At 38.7% G+C, this 17,328-nt stretch overlaps 1 protein-coding gene across 1 annotated transcript in view; it reads right to left on the bottom strand.

The window, feature by feature from the left end:
• Nucleotides 1-15,808, bottom strand: part of LOC138165290 (cytochrome P450 2J2-like) — a 38,473-nt gene extending 22,665 nt beyond the window's left edge. Inside the window, exons 1-4 of the mRNA XM_069093458.1 lie at nucleotides 15,047-15,808; nucleotides 12,018-12,180; nucleotides 3,438-3,587; nucleotides 672-832 (exon numbers count right to left, since the gene is read on the bottom strand). Coding sequence (XP_068949559.1) covers nucleotides 672-832; nucleotides 3,438-3,587; nucleotides 12,018-12,180; nucleotides 15,047-15,259 — 687 coding nt within the window. The 5' untranslated portion in view covers nucleotides 15,260-15,808. The remainder of the gene's footprint in view (nucleotides 1-671; nucleotides 833-3,437; nucleotides 3,588-12,017; nucleotides 12,181-15,046) is intronic.
• Between the last annotated feature and the right edge of the window lie 1,520 nt (nucleotides 15,809-17,328).

Below are 17,328 nucleotides of genomic sequence, written 5' to 3'. Positions count from 1 at the left end.
TCTCTCTCTCTCTCTGTCTCCCTCCCTCCCTCCCTCCCTCCTTCCCTCTCTATCTCTGTCCCTCTCCTTCAGAGGTGAGGATAAAATAAAATTTCTGGTTTCCCTCAAACCCAGCTCAAGAGACAGCTTCTCTATGAAGTCTTTCCTGGGCCTCCTGGCTTCTAATGCAGCCAATACCAAAACTTTTCTCACTGTATCTATCTATTTGCATATACACTCACTTGAGGGCATATTATCTGGTCCCACAGAATATAAACCACCCAAGGTCAGGAGCTGTCCTTTTTGTCATTGAATCCTCATCTCCTACCACAGTACTTGGCACACAGTAGGTACTTATTGAATTTTGTGAATTGATAATATTGGTAAAGATCTTAGAAAAACTTTAAAACTGTATAGAAATTTGTTTCCTATTATTTGGGGGTCACGGTGTTCTGGAAAAGCATTGGGTCTCTCAAGTGTGCTCTTTAATGTTACTCTTTATACAAATCTTATTTCTTTCCTCTCTCCTTCTGATTACCTTTTACTGCTTAGAGGAACTCACTCCCAAGCTGACTTAGCTCCTGCCAATCTCTCACAGCCATTCTTCTTTTCCTGTTTCTTTTACCCATGGAGGAAGTACAGGGCCAAATTGAGGCTGAGTCTGCCCTGTCCAGGAATGAAAGGTCTGTTACCTGACACTCCCAGCTAGTTTCAAGCACCGTGACAGTATCCAAACTCTTCAGCAGCTCTCGAAACTGAGAATCATGATAGTCTAAACGATGTCCAAAAGTTATGGAGCAGATGACATTGGAAACAGCATTATTGATCTGAAAGTGGGGGTCAAAGGGCTGTTCTGTTGACCAGAAGAGAAAGGGAACAGGCTACTCTTCATTTCACTCATGTTCTTTAAAGGAACCTAGCAGAGCTTTCTACCTTTTTCTCCTAAACATTTTTTTCTTCATCTCCCCTCTCCCCCACCCCATACCCGCCAGCACAATCTACTTTATTATTGTTGTCCGTGACCGGCTACTGCTTGGATAGATGTGAGAGAAAAGGAAAGAACACACTTAATTTTTAATATTTAGTCAAGACTTGAGATTTAATTGGCATATTTTGTTTAGACATAGATTACCTGTGACTTTGGGAAAGTTATTTATCTGGCTTTGCCTACATGTACTCATCAATAAAATGAAGGGGTGTAATGGTAAGGGAATTTGAAGATCTTCCCTGCCCCTTAAGGTCTTGCTTGGAGCCCAACAAGAGAAGGTTGCTTAGGGGAGGCTTGTTTTTTCAGGAATGCCCACACCTTGTTACTTTGTAGTTAGGCAGTGTGTCACCACGGTTGTGATGTCCTCTGACCCTGGAGAAGGATATATATATATATTCCCCGAGGTGAGGTTTTCCTTTGGGGCTCACTATGGAAAGAGTTGTGTGATTTGGCCAGATGAGACTCTGGGTAGCTGTCGAACCCCCAGCTTTGAAAACCCAGATGTTGGTGCTTCTCTCTTTGTTAATTATGTATGTATGTAATGATCAGAGAGCCAGAAGCTCTATCTCTTGGTTTGTTGAATCATATTATTTTCTGTCTCTTTTTTTTGTCTGCTTGTAATTTCTATTTCTATTTTCTGAAATTCAGGGTGCTGACTTGTTCCCCTGAACTAAGTGAATGATATATGTTGACTAAAGTAAGATTGTTAACCCATTTTTAGTTGTTTTCCTTTAGAAAAACAGATTAAAGAACCTTTGCTAGCAGCCATCCTGAGTATGCTAGGGTGCTTGCTGTTACAGGTGGTTGGACTAGTTGACCTCTCAGGGCCCTCCTAGTTTCTGTCTAGGGTATATCATGTGCCTAGATTCACAAAGATGTGCCCATCTATGTAATAAGCATGAGTACACACACGCATAAAGTTGTATGTATGCATATACAAATAAAAACCCATGACTACATACACCTTTGGGCTCCTTGCATACATGTGAGCAGTAGAACTGAAATGATTACTGGAGATACTGGGATGGGAAGGAAAGATATGAGAAGGTGAATAAGGAAGGGAGCCAGTATCATGTAGCGCATAAGGTACTGGACTTGGAGGCAGCAAGACCCAGGCAAGCTCAGACATTTACTAGCTGGGTGGCTGTAGTTCTAGTGCCTTCCCACTGCTGATTATTTCCAGTTTCTCCTGTTTAGCTTCTCTCTGTGCATCGCTGTTTGCATGTCATCTCACTCCTTGGACTAGGAGCTCCTAGAGGACTCTCTTTTTCCTTTCTTTATATCCCCAGGATTTAGCACAGTGCCTGGAATAGAGTAGGCACATGCTAAATATTGATTGACTGACTGAGTGACTGACATAAGGCAAGAAACTTGACTGCTCTTCTCCTCAGTTGTCTCATGTGCAGAATGGGAGGGAAGGTTGGATTGATGGGCAGCAAGGTTCACTCTTACCCTAAATCTATAATAAGAGGAAACAATAGGAGAAGAAAAAGGAAAGTAGGGGAAGATGGGAAGAAGAAGAGAAGGACAAATTAGAAGCAAAGAAAGAGGAGGAAGAGTAGAAAAATGAATGTCTACAATAACAGCATTGCAACAAAAAGATAACTTGGATAGACTTAAGAACTTTGGCTCAATGCAGTACCAACCACAATTCCAGAGCACCAATTATGACACCTGCTACCCACCTCCTGACAAACAGGTGATGTGCTTAGGTTACACAATGAGTTAAGTGTTTCTGGGCATGGCCAATGTAAGAATTTCTTGTCCTTGACTATTTATATTTGTTACTGGGATTTTCTCCAGTGAGAGGAAAAAAAAATAAGGAATGAAAATAAATGATGAATGAAACAAATAATCAAAATAAAAAAAATTAAGATAGCAATATGTATAGGTGAGTGTGTGTATGTGTGTATGTGTGTGTGTGTATGCTAAGGAGTAGAAAGGGGAGAACAAGGCAAAAGAGAAAAGCAGAAAGTGAAGAATGAGAGAGAAGACACTTAAAAAAAGGAAACAGGTGATTCAGTAAGTAGAAAGGTAGACAGGTGATTAGGAAGAATAAAGAGTTAGAGAAGGGCAGCAGAGGAGAATAGAGACAGGGGTGTGTGTACATGTGTTTGTGTAGGGAGTTCCTGGAGTGACCAGACAAGGAAGGACTCCATGTGGGGCATTTGAAGAATGGATACATGTTTGTGTGTTGATGGCAGAATATAATGATAAAGGCATTTAAGAGATTGGACCATCAAGGGGTCCCTTTCTTTCCTTATTGCCTCATTTATTCCTAGAGGACAATGTTGGGTCTTTAAGACCTTCCCCAGGGCTGAGGTCCAGGGTATTTAGCCCATCTCCAGTCTAGGGATGACCTCTCTCCCCCTGCTCCTCCCACCCATAATTAAAGATATTTTTTAATGATCATTTGGTCAAAATGACAATTAGAAGCCACTGAAAATACCTCTGCCTGAGCAGTGCTCACCTTTTTCTTCCCTGATAGCATCAATGAGATACCTGGCCTCCTCCCGGATCCGATCTTCCAGGCTCTTCTTTCCCAAACCAAAGTTCCTTAGTGTCATCAGGGTAAATCTTCTTTGCTGTCTCCACTCTTGGCCATTAGACATTACTAAACCTAAATAATAATTATAATAATTTATATCACTATTTCAGAAGATCTGTAATTTTACTGGTATGTTTATAATGGAATTCAATTCGACAAGCACTTAAAAAACAGCTACTATGTGCAGTACACTGTACTGGGTATACAAATAGTAAGGGCAAGACAGTTTCTTCTCCTAAGGAACTGACACATGCACTAGGGAAATAACACTTAAAGTTCAACTGTAGGGCATACAAAAATAGCTAGAAGTTCTAAAGACAAATCAGAGGGAGGTGGCAAGGCTCAGAGGTCAGCAGTGTCTGCAAGTAGGTCGTGTAACTTGGGCTACATAAGCATGAGCTTCTGATTTCCTCAATCAGAGGTGGCTGACTGCTGGAGGAGTTTCTGCTTTGGGAAAGGCAATTATGGATGGGGGAAGAGGCCAAGCCCTAACCTGGATGGACAGATCCATTTTTGACCTGAGTCATCTCATGTGGCCCTTGTTGACTTCATCAGGGTCACAGTCCAGGCAGGGCATTGACACCTTTGGCACATGGGTGCTGGATATACCACAAGCAGACTGCTATTCCCTACTCTGCTCTATGTCATCTGCAATTTGTAAGCCCCCTCCACCTTGCTGACAGTGCAATATCAAAGAGTCAACCCCATTTGTCTCTACCCAAGGATGCAGGAAGGGGTACAACAGGAACCTTGGGATACTCCTTTCCCAAGAAGTATCTTTGCTATGAAGAACTTGGGAATTGAGGCCTAGAGAGAGTAAGGGAATTACCCAAGGTCACACAGGTAAAACATGGCAGACCTGAGACTCAAAGTGAAATACTGAGACTTCATAGTCTGTGACCTTTCCATTGCTTCTTGCTGTCTCATAAGAGTATTCTTTCTACACTAAGACTGGCCTTTTATGCATGTCTCATGAAGGGCCTTCTTTTAGAGAGAGAAGGCCTTTTGGAATGTAGTAGTTACCACAATCCTTTAGGCAGTCCAGCCTTGGGGGGAGAGGGGGACTTGATTGAGATGTCTTTACTTTTTTTTTTTTATCAAAGGCAGAGTGTCTCTTTGTTTACCTGATTTGTAAATGGTTAATTTCCCCATGCCACATGAGTCCTGTTTCACCAGCATATTAGAAAAGATCAAGTAGCAGAGAGAGAGAGATTACAAGAGTGAAAAAGTCCTTAAAAAATGGTGGTACCTTTGACAAGACAGAAAAATGAAGGAAGAAGAGATGTGTCTGAGGCAAGAGAATCATGGGAACTCACAGTGGTTGGATGTTTCATATTATACAGTCTGATGGGTTCACCCCAATAATGTGCAGTATGTCATAAGTTATTGTTAAGGTAAAAAGAGAGGAGTTAATAGAAAGTCAGCAGAATTGTATTGATGGTGTCATGTGGAAGAGAGATTAGCATTTTTCTGCTTGTCCCCCCCCTCCACCCCTGAGGGCAAGAATGGGAGCAATCCCTGAAAGACATAAGGAGGAGAACTGAAGTTGGAGGGAAGGACAAGCTTCCGATCAGTTAATATTGCCCTAGAGAGTCATGGACTTCTTTGAAAGGTGGTGGGCTCCCAATCCTTAGAGGTCTTCCAGCAGAGTCGGGATGACCATTTGTTGGGAATGTTGACAGGACGTTCCAACTTAGATCCAAGCAGTCTTGGGCAGTTACTAAGGTCCCTTATGCCTCTGAGATCCCACAATTCTTTCAAATGTCAAAGTATGCACCCTGAGACCTTTCATTCATTCATTCAACAAGCATTTTTAGGTAATGAAGAATAAAGCCTTGCATTAAGTAATGATAGAGATATAGGCAGGGTTAGACTGTCTGAGCTCTAATGGAAATACATTTCCATATTGTTGGGGAGGTAAACCAGAAACTCCTCCATAAATGCATAAGTGTCAGTCAACAAACCTTTATTCTTATGTCTTGGGCACTGTGCTAAGCACTGGTATTGGTCATTATTATGAATTCATACATAAGTTCAAGACTAGTCCAAATTTCCTTGATATCAGACACAGGAGAATTCATTATTGACAAGGGAAAGCTTCCTTGAGAAGGTAACTTTGTGAATTGGCTCTTGAAAGATTTCAAGAGACTAAGAGGTGGGGAAGGAGAATATTCCAAATGAAGGGCATAGCATGGAGTAAAGGCATAGTTCATAAGCTAGAACTTTGGTCCTGGAGGTAAGAAGACCTGGGTGTAAATCATGACTGATATTTACGAGCTCCCAGCTTTGTTAATCTCATCTGTAAAATGGGGGTGGGGGTTGGACTGGGTGGCCTCTAAGTTTTCTTCCAGCTCTCAATCTGTGATTCTATGATTGTACTGGAGGGGGGGGGGAAATCTCATTTGGGAACAGTGCCTGGCTAGTTTGGCTGAAGTATTGGGGAAATGGACATGTATGTCATAAATAAAGATAGAAAGATTGAGTGAAGGCTATCAATGATGTGGCAAAGAATCACAGAATGTCCAAACTGGAAGGATCCAGTCTGACAGTACCTAATTTCAATTGGTTCCTTACTATGCCTGGCCAATCCTTCTGTTCTGCCCTTAATGACTCCCTATCAAAGTCTTTTACAATTTTCAAAGACTTTATAGTCTTTACAATGACTTTTCCAAGCCTTTGTCTTCTCTCATATTCCACCAAGCCAAACTTAGGGCAGATGTCTAAGTCTCCTTCTTCTAGAAGATGTTCTTCCATCAGTTTCACTTCCATGCCTTCATTCCTTAAGTCATAGTAACATCAATTCTCCTCTCCTTTCAATAATAGAATAGGTAATTCTAATCCATGCTAACTTCTTCATCTTTGTTCCCATCCACTCTCACCACCCCTTCTCAGTCACCTCCTACCAACTGTCACCTCTTAGATTTTGACCTATAAAAAAGTAAAGAAATCCAAAGAAATTTTAAAAAGAAAGTTAACCAATTTTGAAAAAAAGAGATACAAAATCCTAAGGAAGAAAATTACTACTTGAAAACTAGAATTGGGCAAGTGGAATCAAATGACATTATAAGGCACCAAAAAATTATAAAACTAGAAAAAATAGAGATAATCTGATATATCTCATTGGAAAAAAAAAACAGCTTAACTAGAGAACAGATTGAGGAGAGGCAATATGAGAATTGTCCATCTACCTGAAAGTTATGAGCAAAAAAAAAAATCTGGATACAACATTATAAGAAATTATTAAGGAAATTGTACAGAAGTTCTAGAATAAGAAGATAAAGTAGAAATATAAACAGTCCATTGATCACCTAAAGAGATTCCAAGAAAAAGGCTTATGGTAATGCCATAGCCAAATTTCAAAATTCCCAGGTTAAAAAGGAAATATTGCATATATATTTATGTTGGAAAATATTGCAAACAATTTACATACTGAAGTAAAGCAATCAGGATTTTACAAGACCTAGCAATTTCTGCACTATACTATTATAAGGCTTGGAATATTATATTTCAAAGAGCAAAATAGATAAGGTTGCAGTCTTATGAATTTCTAGAGAGGTGAGAAAACTGGGGAATAATGTGAGGAAGAGACTATTAGAAGCATATATAGATTAAGATTTAGGAGGGTTTGGTAAATAGAGAAAGTAATTTTAGAGGATGACTAAAATAAAGAATAAGAAGGTAAGAGAAGAAGATAAGGTAACAGTGACATGGTAAAAATGATTAGGAAAGAAAATAGTAAAAATAAAATGGAGGAAAATTCACAGATAGTAATTATAACTTTGAATGTGAATGGGATGAAACTCACCCATTAAATGAAAGCAAATTGCAGAATGGATTAAAAATTAGAGGTCTATGAGAGATACACACACAATTTAAATGAAGAATTAGAGTAGAATTAATCATGATTCAACTGATGCAAAAAAGGCAGATTATGATCTCAGACAGTATTATGGCTAAAATAGACTTAATTAAAAGAGATAAATAGGAGAGTAACTACATTTAGATAAAAGGTACCATAGACAATGAAGCAATATCAATGCTGAACCTATATGCACCACATACCATAGCAGCTAAAATTTTAAAAGAAAAATTAAATGATTTACAAGGGGAGATATATAGCAGTTCCATAATAGAAGTCTTTAATCTTCCTGTCTCATAACTAGATAAATTGAACCAAAAAATAAATAAGAATGAAGTTAAGGAAGTAAACAGAATTTTAGATAAACTAGATATAATAGGCATCTGGAGAGAATTGAATGGAAATAAAAAAGGAATCTACCTTTTTCTCAGTGTGGTGCTTTTATAAGATTTGGCCATATATTAATACATAAATATTTTATAATTAATAGCAGAAAAATTAAAAATATCATTTTCAGATCATAATTAAATAAAAAAGTACATTTAATAAGGGCCCAAGGAAATACAGATTCAAAACTCATTGGAGATTAAACAATCTCATCTTAAAAAATGACTTGGTTAAAGAAAAAATCATAGAAACAATAATTTCATAAGAGAATGAAAATAATGAGACAACATATTTCTAAATGCTTATATCAATAAAATAGAGAAAGAGCAGACTAACGAATTGTATATGGAATAAAAAACAACCCTAGAAAAAGAACATTAAAAATCTCCAATAAACACCAAATTGTATGTCATAAAAAATTAAGCGTGAGATTAATAAAAGTGAGAGTAAAAACTATTTAATCAATAAGTAAAAGTAGGAGTTGATTTTGCGGGGAAAAAAACAAATAGATAAAATTGGCTAATATGATTAAAAAAGAGAGAGAAGGAAACCAAGTCACAAGTATTAAAAATGAAAAGAATGAATATACTGCTAGTAAACATGAACTTAAAGCAATTATAAGGATATATTTGGCTTAATTTGTTGTTTAATTTAACAATTTAAGTGAAATGGAAGAAAATGTACAAAAATATAAATTGCCTAGATTAGCAGAAGAAGAAATAGAATATATAAATGCACTTTATTTTAGAACAAAATTAAGGGCCATAAATATGCTTCCTAAAAGAAAAATGCCAGGATCAGATGAATTTACAAATGAATCCTATTAAACATTTAAAGATCAACTAATTCCAATATTAAATAAATTATTTGGAATGATAAAGAAATGATAAAGAAAATTCTACCAAACTCCTTTTATGAAACAAATATGATATTGATATCTAAACGAGGAAGAGTAAAAAAAGAAAAAGAAAATTATTGACAAATTTCACTAATGAACATGGATGTAAAAATCCTAAATAAAATTCTAAATAGAGATTACATTAATATATTACAAACATTATACATTATGATCAAGTGGGATTTATACCAGGAATGCAGTGGTGGTTTAATTTAAGGAAAACTATCATCACACTTGATTATATCAATAATAAAACAAAAAATATCATATGATTTTATCAAGAGGTGCAAAAAAATGTTCTTGATAAAGTACAACATTCATTTCTATTAAATGTACTCAAAAGTATTGGAATAAATTAATTTTTCCTAAGTTTAAAGCATTTATCTAAAACCACCAGAAAGCATTATTTGAAATGGGAATAAACTCGAGGTCTTCCTAATAAGATCAAATGTAGAAGAGGGGATGCCCACTGTCAACAATATTCATCAGTATTGCAAAACCTATCATTTTCTTCTAAGAGAAGAAAAAGAAATTGAAGGAATAAGAATGTGGAATGAGGTAATAAAACCATCTCTCTTTTTTTTTTTTTTAAAGCAATCGGGGTTAAGTAACTTGCTCAAGGTTACACGGCCAGTTATTTCTGGGTGCGGTGCTGAGTATCTGAGCCTGGATTCGATCTCCAGGTCTTCTCAACACTGCAGCCCATGCTCTTACTCTCTGTGCTACCTGGCCACCCCAAAACCATCTCTTTTTGAAGGTAATATAATGATATATGTGAAAAATCCCAGTCACCTAAAAAGTTAGGTGAAGTAGTAATTTTAGCTAAGTAGCAAGATTTAAAGTAAATCCACATTAATCATGAGCCTTCTTATATATCACAAAATTCTTCAAAAGACATAGTAAAAGGTATCCTATTTAAAATAACTCTAGCCCAGGCCAAGTTCCCCTTGGTCATTGTTTGGGCCCTGATTGGCTCAAAGTGAATGTAAATGGCAATTGTTTCTGTTTTAGGTAGAAACTCTGAGGGTCTTCCCCTTCCAGACTGATTTTTTTCTTCTTTTATTTCTGACTAGGTGAAGATGTCATTCTATGACTCATTTCTTACCTAGCTTTTATCACCGAGTGGGCATTGCCTCATGGAAGATATTACTTATCAGACTTATGCATAGGTGAACAATTTATGAATAAACAAGAGACAAAGAATTAAGTTAGATAAAAATAAATAATTTTGATTATACTAAATTAAAAAACATTTTTAGTGCAAGTAAAACAAATGTAGCCAAGATCAAAAGGAAAGCATAAAATTGGGGAAAATTTTGTAAATATTTTATCAGATAAAGGTCTCATATCTAAAATATAGAAAGAACTTTGTCAAATCTAAAAGAATATGAGTCATTACCCAACTGATACATGGTCAAAGGACATGCATAGGAAGTTTTCCAATGAAGAAATCAAAACAAGTTATAGACATGGGGGGGTGTAATGGGAATGCAAATTTGGAAGATCTTCCCTGCCCCTAGGCTAAAGTTCACCTGGAGCCTGGGGTGGGAGGCTTGTTTTTCAGTTGATACTTTTTGATTGGCCAGTGAGTCCAAAAGGTTGTTACATTCTCTGAGCCAGGAGAAGGCTATATAAGCCCTGATGTGTAGCTTTGTTTTGGGACTCACTTTGAGAAGTGTTCTGTGATTTGATCTGAATTCTGGGAAGCCGTTGTTGAGAGTCCCCCGGCTTTGAAAAACCCAGAATGTGGAAACCCAGATATTGACTGGGTATGGATGTAATGGTTGGACAGTTTGGAAATCTGTCTACTTGATGTTTCTGTCTTGATAATTATGCCTGTGTACTTTGAGGTTCAGGGTGCTGACCTTTTCTCCTGAACAAGGTAAACGATATATGTCTGACTGATTAAAGTAAGCTTGTTAACCCATTTTGAGTTGCTTTCCTTTAACAAAGCAGATCCAAGAACCTGTGGTAGCTGCAAACCCTGAGGACGCTTGGGGTGCTTGCTGCTACAGGGGGGGGAATGCTTTAAATCATTATTAATTGAGAAATGCAGATTAAAATAACCTTGAGATATCATTTTACACCTACCAGATTAGCTAAAATGATTGAAGGGGATGGCAACCAGCATTGAGGTGGTGGGGGGGGGATTGCAAAAATTGGGACACTAATTCATCACTAGTAAAATTGGGAGCTGATCTGACAATTTTGGAGAGCAGTCTGGAATTATACCCAAATAATTACTAAACTACCCCTATCCTTTTATCTAGCAATACCACTACTAGGTCTATTTCCAAAGATAATTAGGGAAAAGGGAAAAGAACCCATATATTCTAAAATGTTTATAGCAGCACTCTTTGTGGTAGCAAAGAACTAGAAATTGCAGGGAAACCTATCAATTGACTGAACAAGTTGTAACATATGGTTGTAACTGAATACTAGTGTGCTATGAGAAATGATGAACTTAACTATCTTTTTAAATTTTTATTTATATATTTAATATTGTATTTATTATTAATTATTTTTATGTATTTAAATATATTAATTTTTATTGTACTGTGTTATAGAAATGTTTTTGATTCCATAAATTAAAAATAAAATAAATTTAAAAATGTAAAACAAAACAAGTCTTTGATCTTGGGATTTGATTTTACTGTATTCCTCCAGATGCAGGTGGATTTACTGGCACCTGAACCATCATGTGGGTCATAGGGTAAAAAGGCAGAATCATAAACCCATAGAACTTCAGAGTTGGAAGGGATCTCAGAACTCACCCACTCCAACTTGGACATAGTAAGTAACACCAACAAAATATACTGGACAGCTTTTACTTGAAGGCCTCCTATGAAGGGAAATCTACCATGTCTGAAGAAAAACCATTTCATTTTTGGACAGCTCTTGTGGTTAGGAAGTTCTTCCCAGCATCATGCCAAGTCATACCCCTTTGCAACTCTCACCCTTTGCTGGTTTTAGGGTCAAGACAGTTTCTATTAACAGGCCTTCAAACACTCTAAGACAATTGTCATGCCTCTCTTTATCCTCCAACTTAGTCTTCCTTGTCTTCAAGTTAAATACTCCAAGCTCCTTCAACTCATCCTCCTATGGTATGAATTTGAACCCCTCCACCATCTTCATTGCTCTCCCCCTCAATCCTATTCCTCTCCCTCCACTTTCAGATGTGAAGGAAGGAAAATTCAAAGACCTATTTTTTTCTATCATGTTTCTTCTAGCCACAAGACCTCTATAGTGGGTTGAAATTCCCCAGGAGTAATGAAGTACAGGAATCAGAGATCTTTGAAAGAATCCTGGAGATAAAAAAATATTTATTACAATTCAAAGAATTACAATTCAAACTCACCATGAGTTTTAAAGACATGGAAGTGGATAGGAATTTGAGGACGATCAATAAACACCTGGTCTTGGTTGACCAGGACCTCCTTGATCAGCGGCAATCCAGTTACCATCATAAAGGTAAGATTGCCAGCATATGTGCAGACAACATTCCCGTAGTCCTTGGCAAGCTGAAAAAAGAATTAGTTTGAGTTGAAAATTTCCATTGCCTTTCTGATTATTTTTTGTCTGTAATGTTATCAGGTCATATTCTAGAAATTTCAATTCCAAAGGAGTCCACTCAATTCAGCCTGATCCAATTCCACTGAATTCAGTTTAGCTCAGCCCAACAAACACTGAATCTTACAAGTATATATCCTAACCCTGTGCTAGGAGCTGAGCAGAAAGTCCCAAAAACCAAGCAGTTCCTTCTCTTGAGGAATTGATGTGGAAGGAAATTATTTTTGCATATATAAGTAAATACAGAAGGCATACAAAGGAAATTCTAAGTGATTTGAGGGGAGACCAGCACCTGGGAGGGATCTGGAAGGCTTCCTGGAGGAGATGGCCCCCTGAAGCTGAGCTTTGATGGAAACTGGGAATTCCCAAAGTTTCAGGGGAAGGAGTAGTATCTTCTAGACTTTGAAGTGGCTGACATATTCAAGGCAGTATGCTGGACTAGGAATAGGTGATGAAGCAGAACTCAGAGTTTAATACTGGGAAAGATTTGGAGGTAAACACTTGAACCACTGGAAATTCATTGGAATGGGTAGCATGTAAGCTCCCAGAAGGCAGGGTCAATTTTATTTTTGTTTTCTTAAATTCCAGCACCTAGCATAGTACCTAGCACAAAGCAGGTACTTACGAAATTATTGTTAATTGATTGATTCATTGATTGATTGGGTCTTCCCTCTCTGACATCCATCAAAGCCCTTTCAAAACTCAGGAGATGGTTTTTGAGAGGGATTAGAGGAAAAAGAAATCAATGCTCCTGCCAACATGGTCATGAGCTTTTCTTATCTTAGAAAGGCTTGTCCTCAGGTCACAGACACCCTTAGAGTCTGTCACCATTCTCTTGTCTGAAGCCATTACAGCTTGGTAGTACCCAAGAATGCTGGTCTTCTGCATCAAGGACCTCAGACAGTGAAGGACCTCAAGTTAATAGTATATGATGATTATTTTTAGGAACCACAGACATTTAGACTTCAAAAAGAAAAAAAAATACATAAGAGATGGGATGTGACAAGGGCTTATGACTTGAAATCTAGTAAGATCTGGATTCAGGTCCTACCTCTGACCCCTTCCTGGAATCAGTGACTGAACTTTTCCAAGGTTTAGTTTCTGCATATGTAGTAGCTATCTCAAAAGGATATGTTGAGGATTAAATGGGACAATGCATGCAAAGTTCTCTTCAAATGTGCAAGGGCTATATCAATCTCACCTGGGAGCCAGCATGGACTAGGGCTTAGAGCCCCAGCATCAGCATTATAAGGACCTGAGTTCCTGTCCCACCCTTGACCCATGCCAAATGTGTGACTCTTGGCAAGGTAGGAGGTGTCCAGTGGGTTGTTCCTGGATCTGTGCTTGGCCCTGGGTTAGCATTTTATCTGTGCTTCAAAGAAAGGGACAGATAGGGTGCTTATCTGATTTGCAGTCAGCATTAAGGCTGGAAGGATGGCTGGGTGATAGAGGCAACCAAAAAAAAATTCAGTGGGTGGTGGTTGGACTGAATGCAATAAGGTGAAATTCAAAAGGGTTAAATGTGAAGTCTCACACTAAGATACAAAAACCAATTTCGCATGTACACTTAATCTGAAAAAAAGATCTGGGTCTTGATTTTTTTGGTTTTCTCGGCTTTTTGGTCTTGTTTTTTTGGTTTTCTGTTTTTTTTTTTTATTTTGATGACTGCTTTTCATTATAATCAGTGTCCTTTATAATTCTATATTAAGCATTTAAAACCATGACTCTGAGAGCGTTTCCATTGATTTCACCAGAATGACTGCCAGAGGGGTCCAGGACACAAAAAATGAAATTCCTTATATAGTAATTGAGTAAATCGTGTCTAATACAAGTCAACTGTGTGATATGTCAGGCAAAAATAAAATCATCATTGTTATTGTTTGGTGAATTTGATTTAAAGGACCATTATTGGGATGTCGGCAGAATAATATTAAAGCCCAGCATGGACTGATAAGGCCAGTGAACATCAGTGACCTGATGTGGCTTGGCCAAAGTCTGGAGATCCGATGGAGGGACTGTGGGTTCTGAACTTCAGGGGTGTGTACATGTGAGCATTGTTCTTATTTTTGTTGTAGTCATCGTTCCTTTATTAGTCTGGTGTATCCTATGGGTTCCTTCTCAGAAGAAAGTTTGCAAATGCATAAAATAAAAATATAAGATTATAAGGGAAACCAAGAATATGAAATGTAATGAAAAAAAAGTTTTTAACTAAAATTCACTGACCACAGTTAAGTCCCTCTGATGGTAGAGTTTGCAGGGACCTCAGAGGCTGCCTCTGCCATTCCTGCCAGTCTATTAATGAGAATTTATTAAGTGCTTACCATGTGCAGGTACTGTGCTGAGGACTGGGGATACAGAAAACAGTCTCTATAGGAGCTCACCTATCACTTTAGAGATATAATAATTATAATCACAATAAATAGCTGACATTTGCATAATGCTTAATATGGGCCAATCACTGTGTGAAGCACTTTGCAATTACCATTTCATTTGTTCAGAATCACAGAAATTGAGTCAAAAGGGTCCTCCCCAGGCATCCAATCCTGACTACATACAGTGTCACCAATGACACACCCCATGATGATGAGCATAGGCCTTTCTCCAGGTACCCACAGGTCAGATGGGGATGCAAACGCAGGCCCTTTAAGCCCCAAACCAGACGTTTTTTTCCATTGCAAGAAGCTGTTTCCCAGGTAGGGCCAGAGCAGGGATGGACCCCAGTCTTGTGGCTGCCCCATCCAGCACATTCCCCAGAGCCCCAGGGCCCACACCCCACTCACAGCCATTGGATTCTCACACTCCCATCTCACTCCTTACCTTTTGGACGCCAATTTGGGGGCTTTTAAAGTCAATCTGGAAGAAGTTGCCCACTATGGGCAGCCCAGGAGGCCCAGGGGGGTAGTTGAGATGCCTCCTCGTCTTCTTCAGATACTGTGCCAGGATTAGGAGGAAGGCAGAGAGGAGAAGGAGGGTCTGCAGGGGGGCTTTTTCCCAAAGAGAAGGAAGCACGGTTCCCAGAGGGAGCTGCATCTTTCTCCAGCCCGGACACCAAGACCAGACAAGCCAAGCTCCTCCTCCCTCTTCCTCTTCCTGTAGCAACAGCAGCAGCTGTGGGGCCACCAGGAACAGCGTTCACGTGAGGGACAAAGCTCAAGCTGTGTTTGTCTCCTTGGAGCTGCTGCCTGGGCTGCCTTGTAGGCCAGGCAGTGAGAGCTCCAGGGAGTGCCAGGCTTCCCTCTGTGCCCCAGACTTCTGCCCTCTGCCAGGGCCTGCCTCCTGGGGACAAACACTTCCCCCTACGATCCCTCCTATCCCCGTAAAGAAGACTGTGCTTGTCTGCTGGGAACCAGAGAGAAGACTTGGCCAGAGAAGCCTGGAAAGGCTCCACTCACAGACAGACCCACCCAGGGCAGCCCGAGTCACAGGGCCAGGAAGTGGCTTTAAGGCAGGAAATGACTCAGAACTTCATCCCCTTGTTTAGGCAAGCAGCAGACTGAGGTCCAGGGAGGCCAGGAAGCTGACAAGGTCTCAAGGTTCTGTGTAAGTTTAGAGTCTTCAATGGAACCCAACTGAATGGGCTTCAAGTCAATATTCTTCTCCCTATTACAAACTGCCTGCTAATGGGACTGAGAACTAACATACAGGGGCTCTGAGCCTGAGATCCAGGGGGCACTAAGAGGTGTGCCGATAGATTTCGGTGGGTCTGGGAACTTGAATGAGAGAAAATCATTTCAACTTTATTGGAGTAATTAGAATAAAATTCCAACAGGTTTGGAATAAATTAGGACAATTAGAATAAAATCCCTACACAACTGGAACAATAGATCTCAAAGTCCAATATAATTGGAATTGATTGGGATAATTAGAATAAAATTCTAACATAGCTGGGATAAACTAAACTAAAATTTCAATATATTTGGAAAAAAATTTTCATATAATTTTGTTAAATTGGAATGTAATTCCAATATAATTGAAGTAAAATTCCAATATAAGTAGAGAAAAAAATGGAAAAAACTAGAATAAAATTCCTATCTATTTGGCATAAATAAGAATAAATGGAATGATTAGAACAAAATACCAATATATTTCAATATAATGGGAATTTCATTTGTAATCCCATGTAGGCTATTTTACGCATTTGTTATTCTATGAAAGGCTCCATAGGCTTTAGCAGACTGCTGGAGAGGTTTGGAGCACAAAGAAGGTAGAAACCACCTTTTCTGATAGGCAGGTACTCAGTGCTTGGAGCTACTTTTCAAACCTTCCTCAGTCTGTGAGGTTGGGACCAGGAGCCAGGGGTTGATGGACATTATTGTGTTTTCCTTCCAGTGGTCTTCATGGATTTGGAGTTAGAGCGTCTGGGCTTGAAATCGAAGTCTTCCAATTTTGCTTCCCTGGGCCTTTATTTTCTCCTCTTTAAAAAGTAGGTTGGACTACCAGAGGTATCAGACACCAACTCCTGCCAGAAGCATCATAGCTCTTCACTCCTGAGTAGGGCCAGGGACAAACTAAAATGTGATTTAGAAACATTTAACAAAATAAACATGCTATACAACATAGATAATGTCGATATATGACTTTCTAAGCCTGTAGGTTGACACACCTGCACTAAATGACCTCTAAGTTCCCTTTCCACTCAAAAGTTATGCTCTCTCACTATGGAAAGAAAAGCTGTGTCCACTGTCCTCAGGCACTGTGTAAACAAGAGGTAAAGGTTAGGGAGATAGCCTTATGGACAAAAGGCCAATCAGCAACTCACAGTTTATTTAAGAATAATAGAAGATTTTATGTGTAAGAAGTCTTAGAAATCGTAGGATAATAAGGTCACAGATCTGAGGCTGGAGGGATCTCAGAGGCCATTTAGAGGCCAATGCTCTCATTTTACCACTGAGGAAACTGAGGACCAGAGGAGATGAGACTTGACAGTGGGGACCATCATCAATCACCATTATCCTATTATTCTATAGGAATTTAAGGTTTACAAAAAATTTTTCCCTTTAAAAAATAGTCAATTGATTTCTTTTTAGTTTTCAACATTCATTTCCATATGACTTTGAGTTCCAAATTTTCTCCTCATCTCTCCCCTTCCCCCAGTTTGC

This window comes from Petaurus breviceps, unplaced genomic scaffold, assembly GCF_028583685.1.
Source record: "Petaurus breviceps papuanus isolate PSGF00001 unplaced genomic scaffold, PetGlider_PUasm1.0 208, whole genome shotgun sequence".
Classification (NCBI taxonomy): domain Eukaryota; kingdom Metazoa; phylum Chordata; class Mammalia; order Diprotodontia; family Petauridae; genus Petaurus; species Petaurus breviceps.
The sequence above is the reverse complement of the archived record's forward strand: the minus strand, read 5'-3'. Positions and strand labels throughout refer to the sequence as shown.